General features: G+C 39.1%; 1 protein-coding gene across 2 annotated transcripts; it reads left to right on the forward strand.

Moving 5' to 3' along the window:
- The first annotated feature begins 355 nt into the window (after positions 1–355).
- kcnc1b (potassium voltage-gated channel, Shaw-related subfamily, member 1b) lies at positions 356–21,268 on the forward strand. Of its 2 annotated transcripts, none has more exons than XM_067379705.1 (4): positions 356–922; positions 12,666–13,599; positions 15,222–15,398; positions 21,159–21,268. In XM_067379705.1, exons 1-4 carry the CDS (start codon positions 356–358, stop codon positions 21,266–21,268), a joined length of 1,788 nt encoding a protein of 595 aa, XP_067235806.1. The 2 variants fall into 2 exon arrangements, with proteins under 2 accessions (XP_067235806.1, XP_067235804.1); XM_067379703.1 differs by lacking the exon at positions 21,159–21,268 and adding an exon at positions 16,801–16,922.
- Positions 21,269–22,238: the final 970 nt, after the last annotated feature.

Here is a 22,238-nt window from a genome sequence, read left to right on the forward strand (position 1 = left end):
TAAGGGAAAGCTGTAACACAATAGGGACACTGGAGTTATGATGAAGGCTCGACGGATGACTGGCGCTGTCCGTTCAGCACCAGCTCGCGCTCAATGACACCATAAAAAAAACCTGCATGACACCCTCAAACCCGAGCCGGGGGTCAGGATATTGGGTTATTTGAAGGAAAACGAGTCCTTAGAAGTCATTCAAGTGCATGAAAGGGGTTTTGGATTTCTATTGTTCATCTGAGGGTGGCATGGACACTTTGAGGCGCACCTGGCACGATTGTAAACATATTTGAATTTTCGGAACATGGGTCCCAGCGGTATGATGATGGTCCGTGGGCTGGAGATATGACTAGAGAGGGACGCGATGGGCCAAGGGGACGACAAGGATCGTATCGTGATCAACGTCGGAGGAATCAAGCACCAGACTTACCGCAGCACCCTGCGCACCCTGCCCGGCACTCGGCTTTCCTGGCTGGCGGAGCCCGACGCGCCTAACAACTTCGATTATGATGCGAACATCGGAGAGTTTTTCTTCGACCGTCACCCGGGCGTTTTCGCCCACATTCTTAACTATTACCGCACGGGCAAGCTGCATTGCCCGGCGGACGTGTGCGGACCCTTGTATGAGGAGGAGCTGGCGTTTTGGGGGATCGACGAGACGGACGTGGAACCGTGTTGTTGGATGACCTACCGGCAGCATCGAGAGGCGGAGGAGGCTTTGGACAGCTTCGCCGGTGGTGCTCTCGACCTCGGCCATGAAGACCCGGAGCCTGAGGGGGTCGTTGAGGCAGCCGAGGGGGATGAGGGTGTTGAGATGACCCGGAGACTGGCGCAAGGCGACTCGCCCGATAACAGATCCGGGCGCTGGAGCAGGTGGCAGAAGAAGACGTGGGCGCTCTTCGAGGACCCGTATTCCTCAAAATACGCACGGGTGAGTTCATTGAGAAATACTATTAAATGCTTTCTGAAAAATTCATGCTGCATGGATTGCTGGTCTCCCAGCGTGAAAAGTGCCCCCTTTAAAACCACCCTATGGAAACCAGTTTAAAGCATTATCCAATACAGTTTGCAGACCATTTGAGGGTCAAATGATCCTAATGACCCCATCAGTGAGTCTTGAGTTTGATTGATCGTTTGAGAAATGAGTGTCAACTGGGTCATTCCACAAAATGGGCCATTAAAAAAGGGGAATTTTGTAAATAAATAAACTAAAATTCAAGAAAACTGTCTCTAGGTGTTAATATATTGTATTGTCCCATCTCAAGCTAAATGTAGCCTATGATTTTTAATAATTTCAAATAAAATGTAATACATTTTAATATATGTTTGGTATAACAATGCCCACTGACAAGCTTATGAAATGGCAAGGTGTTTATTAGGAATTAAAATTAATGTGCCTAAAAATACTTAAGTAGAATACACACACACACACACACATACATACATATATATATATATATATATATATATATATATATATATATATATATATACAATGCAACATATATAGTACAATATATAGTATGTAACATCTGGATCAACATGCACATTCCCAAATTTGTATATATCCTAATTATTGTTAATATGTAATTCATTTTTCCAGGAGCTCATTGCACCTACCTTCAATTAAATTGCTAACAATGATTGTAAATTAATTGCCTAAATTATTACATTATTAGCTAAATGCATTCTCTAAATTTTAATGTTGACATTCTCTGTAAAGCTGCTTTGAAACAATATGTATTGTGAAAAGCGCTATACAAATAAATGTGAATTGATTTGAATTGAATATATACAGTACATATATATATATATATATATATATACACACACACACTTGAATATAATGTGTATATTTATTTATTTATTTATTGGGAATAGGCCAAAAACACATCCTCATGGAGAAAGGAAGAGAATTAATTACATAATGAAAATAAAGGTACTGGATTTTTTTGTTTTTATGCAAAACCCATAGCAAAAGATGGTGTCAGTTTTTACAAATCATTGTTTACTCACATATTCTTGAGATTCCCATTTAGTGGAATGGCCCAGTTGCAGAATTGTGGTGAGATACAGTAACTCTGAGTGACCACATCTCTGAGCACATCCCACTTTTCTGGGTGACCTTGAAATAATACCCACCATCTCTTTTGTGAGATAAAAGCAGTCATGAGATGGGACCATAAATGAGGTTGTGCATTACCATAGTTCCTGGTATAAAATAACTCCATTTGCTTGTGATTCTTTACCACGGTGCAGCTTAGTTCGGTTCCTCTGCCTGGTTATCGTGCGTCTGTGACTAGGGCTTGGAAATAAAGACTGCTCACATCCTTGCTTGTCTATACAGATCATGTTTTGTTCAAGAGCAAGCTGCCACTAACGGCAGCCCGACTGTTTTGATGTGTGACAAGCGGCCACCTCACCCCTAGAGACAAACGTAAGCACAGATTCACATACACACAACCCCAAGGCACGCAAACATAAAGTATTTAAGGGCACTTGTGCTGTAAAAGACACACTCCCCTTGAGATTTTATGGCCATTTCATTTGCTCATTTCAAATGTCAGCTCTTTGCCCTTACCACTGTCCCATCACTGCTCTCAGCAGGAACCCTATAAGCTCTTAATCGGAGATGAGCGCCATCCCAGCATTTCCTCGAGTTTTGGCAGCCAGGTTAAAATGGGTCAGCTCTACTGACTCTAACACACCGCTTTGGCATTGACGGAGCAGAGGATGGATGTCCTCCAAGATCTAAGTGAGCAGATTGTAGAAAGAACCCATAGAATAGTTTCGGGTAGGTTTTGAATGCAGACAATGCTTTTAAACAAGCAAAGGTGTATGTGAGACTGGTTTTAAGGAAATGTATTATTCATATGGCTCTGGGCTGCTCTGCCAGGAGCCAGGCTGTCCGACCCTGTCTGCTGAAGCGGAGAGCTGCTGGAGTTGGGGAAAAGTTCCCCGGCTCCTGGCAGCACCACAGAGAAACATGAACCATGCAGCCTGATAGCAAATCAAGCAGTAATGGGTTGATGCAATCCGCTTATGGAGATAGACTGCAGCCAAGATTTCTGATTTATAAAACTGTTCAATCTTAAATGTTTTTGAAAGAAGTATCTTATGCTCAGCTTTGCCATCACAGGAATAAATTAAACCTGAATAAGTTGGCAAAACTAAAAAAAAAATAAAAAATGAGGTAATTTGCCTCAAAATTTTTAAGTTAAGAAATTCAAATTTTAAGTAAGCAGAACTGGCAGATTTTTATTTTGTATTACTAATACATTTGAATTGTTCTTAAAGGATTAGTTCACTTTCAAATAAAATTTTCCTGATAATTTACTCACCCCCATGTCATCCAAGATGTCCTTCTCTCTTCAGTCAAAAAGAAATGAAGGTTTTTGATGAAAACATTCCAGGATTATTCTCCTTATAGTGGCCTCCAGATGTGTGAAGGTCAAAATTACAGTTTCAGTGCAGCTTCAAAGGGCTTTAAACAATACCAGACGAGGAATAAGGGTCGTAGGACATACAGCATAAGCTTTTTTGAAGAATACAAAAAGCAGAAGCACTTGCAAAGACGATCATTTGTTTATATAAAGCATATAGATTTACATTTTTTTTTTCGAAAATGACCGATCGTTTCTCTAGATAAGACCCTTATTCCTCATCTGGTATTGTCTAAAGCCCTTTGAAGCTGCACTGAAACTGTAATTTTGACCTTCAACCATTTGGTGCCCATTGAAGTCCACTATAAGGAGAATAATCCTGGAATGTTTTCATCAAAAACCTTAATTTCTTTTCGACTGATGAAAGAAGGACATTCACATCTTGGATGACATGGGGGTGAGTAAATTATCAGGAAAATTTTATTTGAAAGTGAACTAATCCTTTACCTTGAAATGTTTGAGTACACTCCTAAATTATCATGTAACCCCAATGTAAACATTTTTATTAGTGTAAACTTAGCTATCTATAACAAGCTAATTCAGAAAATGCTATCTTGCTAATTTGCTAACATGTTAACAATACCATGGCATAACACTTGTTAAATGAGTACAGCAATATTAAAGGTGCCATCGAAATGAAAAATTGAATTTACCTCGGCATAGTTGAATAACAAGAGTTCAGTACATGGAAATGACATACAGTGAGTCTCAAACACCATTGTTTCCTCCTTCTTATATAAATCTCATTTGTTTAAAAGACCTCCGAAGAACAGGTGAATCTCAACATAACACAGACTGTTACGTAACAGTCGGGCTCATTAATATGTACGCCCTCAATATTTGCATATGCCAGCTCATGATCAAGGCATTAGACAAGGGCAGCCAGTATTATCGTCTGGATCTGTGCACAGCTGAATCATCAGACTAGGTAAGCAAGCAAGAACAATAGTGAAAAATGATAATAACTGAATAATAACTGACATGATCCATGATATCATGATATTTTTAGTGATATTTGTAAATTGTCTTTCTAAACGTTTCGTTAGCATGTTGCTAATGTACTGTTAAATGTGGTTACCATCGTTTCTTACTGTATTCACGGAGACAAGAGCCGTCGCTATTTTCATTATTAAACACTTGCAGTCTGTATAATTCATAAACACAACTTCATTCTTTATAAATCTCTCCAACAGTGTGTAATGTTAGCTTTAGCCACGGAGCACAGCCTCAAATTCATTCAGAATCAAATGTAAACATCCAAATAAATACCATACTTACGCGACTAGACATGCTGCATGACGAACACTTTGTAAAGATCCATTTTGAGGGTTATATTAGCTGTGTAAACTTTGTTTATGCAACGATAGAGTCGAGAGCTTGGGGGCGGAGAGCGCGAGCAATTAAAGGGGAAGCAGCCTGAATTGGTGCATAGTTAATGATGCCCCAAAATAGGCAGTTAAAAAAATGATTTTAAAAAAATCTATGGGGTATTTTGAGCTGAAACTTCACAGACACATTCAGGGGACACCTTAGACTTATATTACATCTTGTAAAAAAAACGTTCGATGGCACCTTTAAGCGTTTAACAAAGACCACATGCATCACTTGTCACCATGATGGTAACTCTCCAAAAACTATCAGAAACTCTTCTAAATTAGCATAACAAAACATTAATCACTATCTCCCACTTAACATTAATCATGCACAAAAAAACATTATATAACACTTAATTTTAGCATTTACTCTCCCTTTCTAGTGCCATGGGCAAAACATGCTGGGAAATAGAAATCCCAGCCCAGTTTCAGTTAAACTTAAATTTGTATAAATTAAAAGAAATAAGTTCATAAACTCAAAACAATGAAACAGTTCAGTTTCCTTAAAATATATCAGTTCTGTGAACTTGAAAGAAAAAGAAATTGCTAAATACTCATAAAAGTTAATTTGACTGAAATAATTTGTTTAATTTAAGTTTGTCCTACTCAGACCAATGAATTATTTTGAGCGTTCTTTTAAATTGTGATCATATTTACTGCTTTTACTGATCAAATAAAAGCCGCCTCTGTGATCATAAGAGACTTCTTTCAAAAACATAAAAAAAAATTTGAGCCTTTGTCCTGTACAATGTAGATAATTTGCAAGATTTGTTTTATTACAGAGTCTGAGTAATAACTGATGCATGATGGGAAAGTCGGGTTTCGGCATCAAATATGCATTTCTGTCAACAGTACTGAATTATTTTTACCCCGTTTTCTAAATACAGCGCCTCTCTGCTCCTCAAGTGGAGGCGGCTGGAGAACATACAGCACATTTCAGATGAATGGATTGGGATGTTGTAGACTGCATGTGCAGAGGTGGTGCGCTCAACCGTGTAAACTATATTGTATGTGTCGTTTCCTCACTAGATTCTCTGGGTCAAGTCAATTCAATTGTATTGAGTTATTTTTAGGTTGTCTCCATCAGGAGGAATATCTTAATTACATTAGAACTTGACAACTCAGTTACTTGCTGTGATCACAGTTGACATCTTTCTTATCTTTGTCTAAACTAAAAGCACAGAACCCTTGGAAGGATGTGTCTTGTGGATAAGAAAAAGATTTAGGCTTCTTAGAGTTAGAAACGGACAATCAAAGGCAAGAATGCTTTAAGGTTTTATTAATTTTTAAAATAAAATAAATGCATATTTTTAAAATAATGCATGCAGTTTTTTTTTAAATAAATACATCTGACAAATATGCATTTTGAATGTAATAATAAAGGAACAATACCTCAGTCATTCTTGCATTTGATTGTAGAAACGAGGTTAGCAGGCGCCAATGCAATTTTTTATGAACTCTGCTTACTTGGCAGATATTAAATTTCTTCATTTTGTCCTTTTCCTTTTTTAACATATGTTTTCTGTGTTTGTATGTACTAAAACAGATAGATGAATTGCTTAATGAGCTAACTTTTGCAAACCTGGTATTGGACCTCTCTTAAAATGATGATGCTACAGAATTGTACCTCAGTGCGGGATCAGGTGAAAGGTAGATTCTGTCTTAGTTGCATGTTTTTTTAAATATAACAGGAAATTGGATCATTTGAGTGAGGTGTCCTGTTGTTTTCAGATGTTTGCTAGTTTGTTCTTTGCATTACAAAAAACAGATGCCAACTCTTCGTTTGATAATGTGTTGTGCCGTGTCGTTCTTTTAGTAAGTGAGAGATGATATATATATATATATATATATATATACACACATACACACACACAGTATATATATATATATATATATATATATATATATATATATATATACACACATACACACACACAGTATATATATATATATATATATATATATATATTAATTAAATGAAGTCTACCATTAAGCCTTAACCTTTATTATTATTATTATCAATAATAATATATTTTATTTTATATTAACATGTTCATCTTTATACATATAATTTTTATATTAAAGGTCCCGTTCTTCGTGATCCCATGTTTCAAACTTTAGTTAGTGTGTAATGTTGTTGTTAGAGTATAAATAAAATCTGTAAAATTTTAAAGCTCAAAGTTCATTGCCAAGCGAGATATTTTATTTAACAGAAGTCGCCTACATCGAACGGCCAGTTTGGACTACATCCCTCTACTTCCTTCTTTAATGACGTCACTAAAACAGTTTTTTGACTAACCTCCGCCCACAGGAATACACAAAAAAAGGGGGCGTGGTCTTGTTGCGCTCCCACGGAGAAGAGCAAGAGTTGCGTTTGTAGAGTGTGTTTGTCGCCATGTCGTCGAAACGCTGTTATTTTCATCCCGCAGTCCAATCACCTTTGTTTGGCCTTCCCAGGGACGCTGTACTTAGAGATCAATGGTTACAATTTATGTTTAACTCGGTTCCCGAAAATTATAATTGTGGTATCCTTACTGCAATAGTTAATGTTGGACTGCAGTGCACATAATGGCCACAAGAGGGGACTATGTTTATGTATATGGCTGTTTTCCGTATGAGGTACTCTTCTGAGTGAGTGCTAACGTTGTACATTTTCTGTCGCTGCTTGTGGAGATTAAAGAGTTCAGTCTCTCGGGAATTATTGTCTTTTGTGTTCATTCGGCACAACACCACTATAATCCACATGTAAAACTATGTGCAGCACATTATGGTAAGAGGCGTGACCTTTCCGGGCAAGGAGTGCTAAGATGCTGTCGAATCACAACACAGGAACCGCTGGCACAATCAGAACTCGTTACGTATTTCTGAAGGAGGGACTTCATAGAACAAGGAAGTCATCAGCCCATTTTTGTGACAGTGGAAACAGCGGTATACAGATAAGTAAATTATGTGAAAAATACTGTGTTTTTTTACACGCGAAACATGAACACATGTTATATTGCACACTATAAACACAATCAAAGCTTCAAAAAACCACGAAAAACGGGACCTTTAAGCTCCTCAGTCACATTAATGTAATACAGTTCTTAAAATTATATATACTGTAATTGTGTAAAATGTATTATAATAAATATTTAAAAATATGGATTAAATGGTGAAGTATTTATACAACATCTTAGTATTTGTTATGTTGATTTATATTGATTTAAATAAAGTAATTGCATGTAAAAAAAATACAGTATTTCTTTACAATGCATAAAATGTTAATAGCTTAAAAAATAGACAATTTAATTTTATAAAATATAATAAATATTGATTGATTGATTGATTGTAAAATAAGACCTGTGGCCGGTTGTATAAACCGCTAAGACATAAAAACGTAGATTGATGTAATTTGATACCAAAACATAAAGCTGATTGCCTTTTAACTAACTGCTAGTTGGTCATACTAGTACTTAAGACACGCACTGTGTCCTAAATCGAATACTTCCCTACTATAGTATGCAAAAAACAGTTGTAGTACCAAAGTAGTACATTCCAATTAAAAAAACAGAAGAATGGCAGTGAAGCGACGCAACTGATGCTGCTCAGTCATGTGATGTAGTAATTCTGAATTTCATTCATACTACCCACATTCATAGTACATATAGAATGTTTTTAACAGTCGCGGAGTAATTTCAAATTCAAATGTAGTACCTACTTGGACTGTACAAAATTCTGGTACAGCAACAGTCTTAACATAATGGCTATGTTTATCAAAGACTATAGAATAACACAAAATGCGTCACTCGTATTGTTTTGAATGGGAGAAAGTGGCAATATTGGTAAAGTCATCATGTGACTTCAGCAGCCGTTAGAAGCTCTGGTTCCTATTGAAACAGTCAGACCCGCGCTTCCCATAGAGATGCACACTGTGCATGCGCATTAGCTTGATCCAGCCTGAAAAATAAATTTTTTTGTCATGATTCGAGCGTTAAGAAACAAAATTTATAAGACAGTTGTTATCAGATTTCATTAGTGATTTCAAATATGAAATTTAACGGAAAGCTTGGTGAACAGCTTTGGAGAATTTGATGAGAATTTCCCCATTCAAAGAGATAGGAGCTGCACTTGGATGCCCGAGAGGCGTTTCAAAGATGGCCGCCGAGTGAAATGACTTGTCTTAAAGGGACTTTGTGTTTATGCAACTAAGGGAAAGTAAATACTTGCCAACCAGGACATGAGTCTAAAGCCCATGTTTAGGACTCTTTTGTGGAAGGAAATGCTGTCTAAGTGCCAACTTTACGGAGTACTTTTCCATAAATATGAGCGCACAGGAAGTGACTCCATCCGCATGCATGTAGGCTTGTCCATCCTCGCAGTAATTATCAAGCTGCGCATCACTCATTAGTCTGCGTGGTTGGGGTGTGTGTGAGTTTGTTTAATGAGAACTTCTCGTATCTCAGCTGTATTAGCATCACAGCAACACATCGGTTCATACACTCACAGAATGAATCAGCGCCGGGCCGCCCACCAACTAATTCAGTTACCAGCACTTTAAGTGAGTTTCAACATTCCCAGATCTGCAGCTTGCATGTTTTTTCAATGGGTGAAAAATGAAAATGGGCTCTTAAACTGCAAATGATGATGCTTTAGAATAACCACTAATATGTCTGCAGTCAGCGTCCCTATGGGTGTGATAAAGCACTAGATTCACTGAATGATAAAGTGCCTGAAAGTTGCTCAAATCTCTGAAGCTCTATTAAAGTTAATTAGGATATGTGCTAACCAATGGCTGGTTAGAATGGCTGCATTAGCCTCTGCTGGTAGATGCCGTAACTACATCATTTGGACACAAAAAGCATTTTTCTCCAATGACGGACATTCAAAATAAGCTGTGAAACAAGCAACTTGCACATATTCGCTGATATTATTGTAGACGTTTTACCTGTGTTTGCTTATTTTTAAACATAAAATGGACTGTCTCTTCAAGTCATCAATGTGTGATGAGAGGGCAGAGGGGGAGAAACGGATCATGTTGTGTCCCCTGAGATCAAGAGGATCAAGCTGTTCTCGATCTTGATCAATGGGAGAGTGAGGATAAAACGTTCTCATGGATCAAACTTTTGCCCTCTAGGATTTGCAAGGTCGTGAGAATGTGCTTTCACCGTTGGTTTGAGGAGAGCAAAAGTGATTCAGCAATTAAGTAAGAGCTTTTTTTTTTTTTTAGGAAACATGTCACGTTTGTTAATTTTACATGAATTACAAAAAATGAAAAGGCCACTTTTTCTGTGAGGGAGAAAAAGCAGTGGTGATGATGTAATCCACGTCTTACCTTGATGAATTATTAACTGCTTTTTTACCGCCCCAGTCTGTTCACTGACCGTATGATGCATACAAAAATGAAAAGAGCTTGTGAAAATCCCAAGTTCCTGGTTCAATGGCACGCATCTATAAGATGATAAACGCTCACTTTTCAGGAAACAAAAGGCATTGTTTGCAGAGATAGAGTGTGTGAAATGGGAAAATGATTGTGTTGATACTCATATTGTAGAACAAATTCTAGCATGGTATGGCATCGTTTGTACTCTGCAATTTTTTGTTGGCATCTAATGGTACCATTGCCACTGCATTGTTAGGATATCAAATTGTATCCCACATCTGATTTTGAATGAATTAAAGCATAATTTCTCCGGAACTGCAGAAAATATATAAAATGGAAAAATTTGTCTATGTCACAATTTTAAGTGCCTTCCAAATAAAGAATTGGCACTGCTACAACATTAACAATACGAAATTAAAGTAATTGCATTTTTTCATCGGAAAACATGGATTCCATCTTCAATGGAGAAAGATGCTTTTTGCTCCATTTCCATAACTCAACAGCCTTTTCTACAGGTTAAATTGATCTTAATTATTGGTGAAAAGCCCTTATTTATGTGCGTTTTTGTGTATATGTGCTCGTAGGCTTCCTCAGACAAAATGCTTCTCCTCCCCACAAACACAGGAAACGAAGCACATCTAGGGAATAGTGTCTGTTAGACTAAGCACTGGCTGACCCAGTTATAAACCGCCTGTGGAAGAAGAATTTATGTGATAGAATGAACTGAAGGACTGAAAGGTGTTGCCAGCCGCCAAAACCAGAGGCAGATCAGAGCAGAGAAGGTGTATTAATGCTTTGAAACTTAATGAAAATATGATATATGCAAAAAAACATTGTTATTTGATACTAACTTGCATATTGTAAAACCTCATAATTGCAGCATGAATGAAAAATCATTTGTTATTGTTTGTGGTTCAGTTATGATCCTTTACCAAATGATGCAATGGTCATGAGGTAGCACATGAGAATTGTTTGTAATCAATTGAGTGAATCGTTTACAAAAATGCTAATTTAACCACAGAATCTGGATTTTTATCATTGAAAATAGGTCAAGCAATGTAGTTCTGGTTAGAAATGAGCATGTAATGCATTTGGTAGTGGTGTTTGCCAAGGCATTGTTCATGGGGTTAGTAATTTGAACAAGCTCCTAACTGTAAGCATTAAACTTTGGCTTATAACTTGTACTGTTTGTGCAACTGGCATAAATAATTCCACAGATCATGTGGATTATAATGGTGAATAGTGCTATTACTCTTCTAAGTGATCAGACTCATGATTTTTGCCTGGCGGAAGATAAAATAGGAAAACCCCATTCATTTACTTTTCATTAAAGTTGGTAAGCAAACACCCCAGTGACTTTTGCACTGACAAGCACCAATGAACCAACACATTTTCTTCAGAAACTGTAAAAATATAGTAGTAGTGATTATATTAAATTCCAAGAATGCACTGGATTTTTATTTGTTCCATGAATGCTTTTTCCCACCCCTATTATATATGCTGATGGATGATTTGTCATTGAGATTCACAGTCTTATCTGTTTTATTTCAGCAAGATAATATATATAATGGATGGTGCCTTTCACACTTGCCAGAAGATACCACGGTTGGGAAAACATGGCCAACTTGCACTTATGTAGTTCCACGATTCTGCCAGTATTCCGTCATCCTGTGGTGGGGCTCCCCTACTGAAATCCATTTCCATCTGTCCATGTTGTCATACTCTCTTACACTAAGCTGCAGTGTAAATTCTGAAAGCTTCCCCCTTCTTCTTTCAAAACACTCTAGGGAGCATCTCACCAAATCTGTGTGGTAACCTTGCCAGAGGCTGACCAGGAATCCCTGGTGAGGGGAACTATGGTTAAATTTATCCCAAAGTGATGGAGGGCAGCTATATTGGTGCTGTATGCTGTCCTTGAGAGCGCACAATGACCTTGAGTTTTAGCAGCTACTGTACTTCTGTTAAGCCCCCTGCTTGTTGACGTGGCACTTTTCAGTGGCGCGTTGAGAAACTGAAGACGTGACATTATCCAAGTGTACTTCCTCTGAATTCTGCTGAAATGGGTGTTTATGAGCAATTAGTGTTTTCATGGTGTTGTAATTGGATTTATTTTTGTCTGATCTTAAGTTGGGAAAAACCTATTTATAGCAGAACTGAGTGTTACAGATGTTTTTTAAGGCATACACAGAACAAGCATTAAAGGAATTCTGTCACTTACTCATCCTGGACTTGTACTTGTATGACCTTTTTCTTTGGAAAAGTATTTTGAAGGATTGTACTGATCACTCTTTGCTCCATTCAGTTACAATGAATAGGAAATGAGGTTTAAAAGCAAAATAAAAATATCAAGTCATCTAAAATCAGAATAGACAACCAACCAGTTCATTCCTCCAGGTTTTGGAAAGAGATTGGGGTGATTAAATATTGAAAGAATTCTCATTTTTGGTTAAACTTTTACTTTAAGGTCTTACATAATGTCTCTCTCTTTTCTTACAGTGGATAGCTTTTGCATCTTTGTTCTTCATTTTGGTATCCATTACCACATTCTGTTTGGAGACTCATGAGGCCTTCAATCCCATCATCAACCGTACAGAACTCTATACGGACGGCAATGAAACTCGGGAGCGTTTCATCCAGGAGACAGAGACCATGGTGCAGTTAACCTATGTTGAGGGTGTCTGCGTTGTGTGGTTCACTTTTGAGTTTCTGATCCGAGTGACTACCTGTCCAAGCAAATTAAAGTTTGTCAGAAACACCCTCAACATCATCGACTTTGTGGCCATCCTCCCCTTCTACCTGGAGGTGGGACTGAGCGGACTCTCCTCCAAAGCAGCGAAAGACGTGTTGGGTTTCCTCCGTGTGGTACGATTTGTTCGAATTCTCCGTATCTTCAAGTTAACACGACACTTTGTGGGTTTGCGGGTACTAGGGCACACGCTCCGTGCCAGTACCAATGAGTTTATCCTCCTCATCATTTTCCTTGCACTCGGAGTCTTAATCTTTGCCACTATGATCTACTATGCCGAACGTATCGGAAGAAACCCCAATGATCCCAATGCTAGTAACGACACGCACTTCAAGAACATACCCATTGGCTTCTGGTGGGCTGTGGTAACAATGACAACCCTCGGCTATGGCGATATGTACCCTCAGACGACGTCTGGTATGCTGGTGGGTGCGCTGTGCGCCCTTGCAGGTGTGCTGACGATTGCCATGCCTGTCCCTGTAATCGTGAACAACTTCGGCATGTACTACTCCCTAGCCATGGCGAAACAAAAACTACCAAAGAAAAAAAATAAGCATATCCCACGAGCACCTCAACTGGGGTCTCCCAACTACTGCAAGTCAGCCATCAACTCCCCGCGACCCAGCACGCACAGCGACACATGCCCCCTGGCACAGGAAGAGGTTTCCGAGATCAGATACCAAGGTAGGAACTAATATTTAAGAATCTGTAAAGTTTGTCAGTGTCACTGTTTGTTAACCTTAAAGGAGTCATGTCATTTGTTTTCCCAGAGCATCAATGATTTGGTTTTACCATTATATTACCTTATTTCTGGCCCTTAGAAGTAAACAGCCTGCCACTCTACCTTTAAGACTTAGGTTCTGTTTACACCTGGTATTAAGATGCGTTTTGGTCGATTGAATCACAAGTGGACGACACTAAATACAGGTGTAAACAGGGTGTAAAACATTTTGAGCTTGTCCACTTTCGACGACTTCCAGAGGAAGGACTTCCAGGATTTAAACTTTGTCGGCTGAGGACCCAAGTTTGGTTTGAAGATGAAAAATGTACCAAGCACCATGTTCTCTCACCATTCTTAATTTCTAAATCAGGACAGATGTGGATGAAAGTGGACAAAACAGACAGATTAAAATACCAGGTGTAAACGGGTATGTTTCTCCCTTGTCCACTTGTGATCTGATCGACCAAAACACATCTTAATACCAGGTGTAAACAGGGCCTTACAAACAATCCCTTTAACACTTCCTTGTTACTTTTCCACAACTGGATGAGTCAGTTTGCTGAACACTGATGAGTTAATGTACAGTAGGTGGTCATGTTTTTGCAATGCATTTTTGCAGCTTAGTTTCAATAGATGGACTTTTTGGACAAGGAGACAAAGTGTTTCAGTTCAGTTCGATGTTTAGAGCTTTTAGAACTCTTTTATTTGAAAAGATCATTTAGATTAGTTGTTGAAAATTAAAAATTGCTAATGGTTTTAGTAATGCAGAAATCTCCCTGTTTCTCTCTCTGTGGTTTTCCTGTCACTGAACCTTACTACTTCTCTAAGCTCTCATCTATCATACAAATAGTTCCAACCTAGCAATTAAGAGTTTACACTAGAGTTTTTGCTATGTCAGAAAATGCAGAGAGTACATTGATATGAAAGGGCATGGTATGCCTTAAGGATGTAGAGGGAAGTGGTTTGTGAATGATGTTAAATTGTGTGACCAAAAGTCACAGAGGAAATGATGAAGACATCTGTTAACTAAAGAGAATTTCAGAGAGACAAGTCCACTTCTACTTTCGGACATCCAGATTTTTGTATTCACACTTGGGAATCCGCCTAATTAGTAGAAGTCAAATTTCCGACATCTAGGTCAGGGGTATTTATCTCTGCTCCTAGAGACCCAATGTTTTACAGAGTTTAGGTCCAACCCTGCTCCAACAAACCTGCTTTTAATGCTCAAATAATACCGAAAATGATTAGCTTGTTCAAGTATGCTTGATTAAGGTTGGAGCTAAACTTGACAATGGGTCTCCAGGAGCAGGGATGAGTACCCCTGATCTATTTCTTGATATAACAGGAAAATATGGTTTCCTAATGTTTGTAAATGTTAGATCAATCCAGGTGAATTTGACTAGGTATAAAATCATGTAAATATATCATATAAAATCTTTCCTGCAGAAATGTAATTTATCAGGTCTGAACTTTGAGAGCGGTTTGGCTTTCAGGATGTATCGCCTTGTTGATAGCCTGAAATAAATCCTGCATGTCACCTTGCATCAATCTGTAATGAGTCATCTCTCTTTGCCTGTGACTGGAGATTTTAAAGTGAATGGGGAGCCATCGAAAGCTGCCCTGGCCAATGAGGATTGTCCTCACATCGACCAGGCGGTGTCACCCGAGGAAGTCTTCAGCCCCGTGGACCGTGAGAGACCCTGCTTCCTGCTCACTTCCGGAGGAGACCGAGCTAATCACACGGGGGGGAGAGTCAGGAAGGGTACGTAACCAGCCAATCACTGCTACCCGTCAGAGCACTGCCAGTGCTGTGTCTAAAAGTGGAGCAGCTGTCTATCAAAGATGCTCTTTCGGTGCAAATCGACCGACTGTCACTCAGCCTTCTTTCTTGCAGTCTGATAACTCCTCAGATCTGCCGTTATCCTAAGGTTGACAGGAAAAGCTGCAATAGAAATGACGTATCCAAGTGAGCCGTCAACAGGCCTCTTTTGATTTTTTAGCTCAGTCTGAACAAGATCTTTGACAAGTACATGCAGTGCAAGTTTTTCTTAATGGTTTCATGCGAATGCAGTATGGTTTACAGTACGTATTTCAGGCAGATTCAGTGGACCGTTATGTAAGGGTCCAATTTTAAATGAAAAAGTAACATTACAATGTTCATGAAAAAATGGTTTTATACAGTAAATGAATAATTACCTAGCAGTGTGCTTGTTTGCATGCAGATTCACAATGGCGGGTGGCCTTGGTGATGGTGAATCTCGCAAGAGATGCAGCATGGGATATGGGGCATGTGGTCACATGACAAGAACTCAGCCAGTCAGAAGCTCTCGATTGTAACTTAAAACAATGACAATTGCAAGTCCATGCTACCCTACTGAAAAGACCAGCTTACCAGCATGAATTCCCATGCTCATCCAGGCTGGTTAGGTGCTGGTCTAGCTTCTCTTGATGCTGGATGATCAAGAGAAACTTGCTGGGTAGGCTAGTTAGAAAATTTTGTTGGTACACTGCTACTAGTATGCACAACACAAACAACTATGCTGGTCTTTTCAACAGGGTAGTCACAATAAGACTTAGCCAGGGCTATTAAGAATCAAACTCTTTCCTTAACTCTTGTAATAAAGGTAAGAACTTGAGCAATATTTTAGGATAAGAAAGAAGTAAGATACAAATAAAATACTTATGTTGTTTGTTAGCCCTGTAGTTAGCCCCATTTCTAACAGAACTAGCATCATCTTGTAGTTAAACGGTTAACAATAATCTGGGAATACACGTATGGTTGTCACTTGTTGAGCTGATGTGTCTGGCTGAGTTCTTTGATGTCTCTCTGAACCTGTGTTACGCTGTAAAGCACTGTGAAACCACCCCATGCATGCAGTAGAGAGTTTGAAGCATAGAACGCATGGAGGGTGATGCAGTTGACTTGGCAATCAGTCAATGTCAACTGGCTAACCATGAACATAACAAGTACATGACAGGGAAACACTAGCAAAACCTAATCTGTGCAAACACACCAGATACAGTACACACACCTCAGCTATCTGTCCACGTACATACTTATATATCCATATTTATTCACAAGGAAGCCTTGGCAGAGAGTCTTTGTCTAAGATTGAAGGCTGCTCTGAGGTTTTACTGAAAGCCCTTTTTCTCTTCAAATGAAGGTTATGAAAAGCCATGGAGCCATAGCAGCATGTCTGGAGGCGTGGCCTCAGTGTCGGCTCTGCCCTGCAGCCCGCCCTGTCTCATGCAGCAGGTCCACTCTCCCATCCCATCCATCCTGTAGCATGGACAACAAAACTAACCAATCAGAGGCCCTCGCTCCGCAGTGCTGCGCTGAGATGCCTGCTCACACTGTGTACCATCCGTCTCTCATTAAACTCTCTTTCATTTGAAACTTCTCTTCTCTTCTCTTCTCTTCTCTTCTCTTCTCTTCTCTTCTCTTCTCTTCTCTTCTCTTCTCTTCTCTTCTCTTCTCTTCTCTTCTCTTCTCTTGCTTCCTTTCCTCTTCCCCTCTCCTCGTCCTTATTCTCTTTTCCTTCCTAATTCTCAACCCATCTCCTTTCTCTTCCTTCTCTGCTCTTATCCTTAATCTTCCTTCACTTCTTTGCTTCTATTTCCTCTTCCTCCTCCCTTCTCCTTTCTCTTCCTATCCCTTGTTCCCTTATTTGCTTTTGCTTCCTCTCCCGCTTCCTCTTTCACTCCTTACTCTCTTTTCCTTCATCATTGTCTGCCCTTCTCCTTCCTCTTCCTTCTCTGCTCTTATCCTTTATCTTCTTCTTAATTACCTCTCCTTCCTCCTCCTCTTCCTTCTCCTCCCTAATTTGTATCTAATTTCTTGTTTTCCTACCTCTTCTTCCACTACTCTCCTTCCTCTTCCTCCCCATTTCCTCTTCCTGCTTCCCGTCTCTTGTCTGTTCTTTTCTCCTTCTCAATCTTTTCCTCTTCCTCTGTCTTTCCTCTTCATTTTTCTCTTCTGTTCCTTCCCTTTTCCTCCTCCTATTCCCTTCACTTATCTATCCTTATTGCTTCCTCTTCCTAGTTCTTTTCTCTTCCTCATCTCTACTTGTCTGACCTTGTCTTCCTTTCTGCTCCCTCCTCTCCATTTTCCTGTTTTCTTCTTTTCTTTTTTCTCATTTCTTCTGCATCCTCTTCCACTCCTTATTCTCTTTTCCTTCCTCATCCTCTGCTCTTCTCCTTTATCTTCTTCTTAATTACCTCTATTTCCTCCCCCTCTTTCTCCTCCATTCTCTTATCTATTTATTCTTGTTTTATTACCTCTTCTTCCACTATTCTCCTTCCTCTTCCTCTCCCTTTCCTCTTCCTTAGTCTGTTCTTTCCTCTTCCTCTGCGCTTCCCTTTTTCTCTTTCCTCCTTTCTTCTAATACTTCCATTTTCCTTCACTTGTCTATCCTTGTCTCCTGTTCTCTTCTCTTCTCCAGTCTCTCATCTTCCTATGCAGTGGTCTCATGCATCTACCCTCCCTTCTTTGCTGTCTCATTTCTTTCCTCACTTTCAAATCTCTACACTTTCATTCTTCCCCTTATCTCTCCTTCATTGCTCCTTTTTCCTAAACCCTGGGTGTTTTAAGCTGTGGTTTTCATTAGGTGCTAATGGACACCATTTAAAAGGAAAAAAGATGAGACAATGGCTATTTCATATATGATATAAGATAAAATTAGTTTGAAGTAACACTAACAATCATGATTCTAGTGATGCACACGTCACCAACATAGAAACTTGACTGAAGAAACCTCATTTGCATTTGCATGCCTTGCATGGGAAACTATCTGAGAAAACAATGTAAGTTTATTGAAAATATGTAAGAAAAATGTTTTTTCACCCAAAGCTTCTTTGAATATATCTGATGCAGAGTATGATATCATTTATGATGACATACAATATATGTAGCAATTGTTTTTTTTTTATTTTTGCAGACATTTTTTTTTTTTGCCTTTCCCCAAACTATGATCTCTGGTGTGTTTTAAACACCCTGTATCTGTTAGTAGCAGTTATCAAGGTGACCATCTGACAAATTAAGATGCAAATACAAAAAAAAAAGCACTTTAACTCGCTGTTTCTCAACAAGAGCAGGCAAATCTAAATAGCAGAATTTCAATGACAATACCAGCTATTATATAAAGTAGCTTTTATTTTCACAAAACCCATATTTTTCATAAATTCAGTTTCAAATGTGATTTATCTGGAGTACATACATGTGTATATCACATTTTTAAACATTTAACACTGTAGCAAAGCACACGCAATCACAGAAAAATATACAATATAGATGTATCGTGCAGTTGACAGAAAAAAAGCGTCTTTTAAAAAGAAACTAATCAATGTACTTTTGGGATTACTTGGGGAGAGGTAAATGCATGGAATTTTATGCAAAAATACATATGCGAATGACAAAACTGTAAATATGAAAATTGCATGAAATAAATTTTGTATTCAATCTGTATATAGACTCTGGTTTTCTTTGACAGAACATGCATACATAAATCCCCAGTTGCTTGGCAATAAGCTGTGCCTGTATTGTGATGTCTCTTTGATCTTTCACCCCGTCTTTATCACCGAGCTGTTTTCCGGCAGCTATTTTTGGACTTTGCAGTCCATATAAAAAAAAAAAAAATAAATCTTGCAATCATGCACCAGTGTTATTAGCTCGTAATTCAGTCCTGTTAAAAGGATGCACAATCACACTTGGAACTTGAAAGGTCGGAAAGGTCAAAGAGAAAGTGTATGACCTCCCGGTAAAGCGGGGGATTGAAACAGGAGAGCCGAGGCAGGACTAGCGGTGCCCTGTTTCGCACACTGGTAGCATGCCAACAAGTCATTAACCAAGCATGTCACACCGTCCCACTGCGTACAAACCCAAACACAGCATGACCTGATGAGCTAATCATTTAAAGGAATAGATCACCTAAAAATGAAAATTTCCTGATTATTTACTCATCCCATATCCATGCAAAATGTATATGACTTTCTTTCCTCAGCTGAAAAGAAATTAAGGTTTTGGAGGAAAACATTCCAGAATTTTTTTCATACAAGTGAATGGTGCCCAACGTAGACCACTTTTGATGGTCCAAAATCCACATTTAGGCAGCTTCAGAGGGCTCCAACGGTCTACTCTAGCAAAACGTGTAAAGAAAAAAACTTTTTAGCTGCAAACGCTCGCCTTGGTTCAGCTCATAGACTGTTAAAAAAAGATAGACGGTGCATCTCCACATAGAAAAATGAAGCCAAAATATCCCAGAAATGGTCGTTGCCCATTACGTCATTTAGAGCATGGGTCTGCGCGGTAGTGATTCTGAGGTGGAACTGCAGTATCAAAGTCAAATAACCAACTAAAACCATCTTCTGGAAAAAAAATACTTGAATCGTAATTGAATTTTTTAGCTTGACTTGCATCCCATTTGATTACATGGAGAGGGCGAGGTTTACGACCTATACTGCAGCCAGCCACCAGGGGGCGATCAAAATGTTTTGGCTTCACTTTTCAGGATTTGTGCTGCACATTTGCTCCAGCGCTGCAAAGAGCGAGACAGTTGAGTTCAAGACCTCTTGTGTGACGCATGAACGTTGAGAAGGTCGTAGGTGGAAAGAATTGTTTACAAGTGTGGATAAGTGTGAAGAACAAGTGGTGGTTGCTGTATATTAGTATTTGTTTCAGTTTAGTGTTAAAAATTATCCATTTATGTGTGTATCCTTGATGTAAACTCCTCTTGTAAACAATGCCACCTACGTCACACGTAACCTTTCCGATGTGCGTACTTCATGCAAGAGTCCCTGACATCAACATAGTGTCGGCACAGATCCAGCCCACATTTGGTCCGCGTATAACCTACATGTACCAGATGTGGGCCGGATCTGGTCCAGACTATGTTGCTGTCTGGGGTTTGTGAACTCAATCATCCTATAAACGTGTTTCGCAGAGCTGGACCAAGGCAAACATTTGTAGATAAAAGTATATAATTGGATCTTTTTGCTAGAGAAGACCGTAATTCGTCGGCTGGGGTCATGTGGAGAACTTTGAAGGTGCCTAAATATGGATTTTGGACCGTCAGAATTGCTCTACGTTTGGTACCATTCACTTGCATGAAAAAATCCTGGAATGTTTTCCTCCAAAACCTTAATTTCTCTTTGGCTGAAGAAAGAAAGTTATATACATCATGTATGGCTTTGGGGTGAGTAAATAATCAGGAAATTTTCATTTTTGGGTGAACTATTCCTTTAACACTAACCTGTAGACTTACACTGGATCTGAATGAATGCAGTTTGGAGCATGGGAGAGCACATGGTAAACCCCAAGTTTACCATGAGCCTGTGAAGGAGGTCATAGTCACCTACCTGCTTGACGAGTATCACCCTGTTTGCTTGCACGGTTCGAGGGACAACAATCCCGCCAGCCTTCTCCATCCGCCCTCCCCTCCCCCATGTTTCTGTGCCGTCCGTTTGGTGTATTAATATGATTTTCCTTGTTGTTTGTTGTTGTTGTTTTCTCTTCGTGTTTTTTTAGAGACCCAGCGTGCCAACCGAAGCAGACAACCAACCGAGTCAGTGTGTGTAATGAACCATGGTGTACCAACCACTATGTGTGTCAACCATAAAGCCACATCCCCCACCTGATAGTACCGTATTTAGCGTTTGTGTGTGTGAGAGAACGCGCGTTGTGTGTTTGTTGTAGATTAGCACTTCTCTTTGAGTTGTGACTGAGAATTAATTCAGCGTAGATGTAGCACACTAACCAAGAGAAGCTGTAGTTGTTCAGCCGTACGTAGCGCTGTTTCGTTTGTGGTTTATTGTGCTATCGTGCTGTGCGAAATGCCTGTTGTTTTTCCGTTCGTGAGTGTCAGTGTTGTACACCTGGTGCTTGTATGTGCTGGTGTTGTGTAAATCATTTCTTTTATCTCGTTGAAGTGTTTGTTTTTGGTTGTTTAAATGTTGTAAAAATGTCGCTAATCACATTTCAGTGGGAAAAAAGAAACAAAAACATGTGCTCTGTGATCATGTGTGAGTAGGGAGAAAAAATAGCAATTGTTTTCACGTATTTTGTACTACTGTAGTTACCATGTAGAAATGCCTTTTGCACTGTTTGCACCGTTCACTTTTACATTCCTTTCTGTAGAACAAATGACAGTTTGATATATTTTGTAGCTCACATGTTTGGCTGGTTACTTTCGAGATGCGCCGTGTCCTAATCAGGTGCGACGTGACATAATGTAATATGCTGGGAAGCTCCGCCCACAATGGAATCTCATTGGTCCAAAATTTCACTTATCTTAAAGGGATAGTTTACCCCAAAATGAAAATTTTGTCATTTACTCACCATCTAACCTGGGGTGCGTTTCCCAAACGACGATGTGAACTACCATAGTACGATGCATCGGTGAACAAATCAACTAGCTAGTCCCAACTGTTTCCCGAAACCGTATTGTTGCAAACCTGTCGTTCAACCACGTTGGTGAATGATGTCACGCAGGTGGTGAGTAATAACTTCTTTAAATGAATCCGTTTGAGATCGAATTAACGCTATGGACATGGCATTAGAGGACTAATTCTCATTTTCCTCAGTCATTTTGCTTTATTTCCAGATTAA

This window comes from Chanodichthys erythropterus, chromosome 24 (genome assembly GCF_024489055.1).
Source record: "Chanodichthys erythropterus isolate Z2021 chromosome 24, ASM2448905v1, whole genome shotgun sequence".
Taxonomy (NCBI): Eukaryota; Metazoa; Chordata; class Actinopteri; order Cypriniformes; family Xenocyprididae; genus Chanodichthys; species Chanodichthys erythropterus.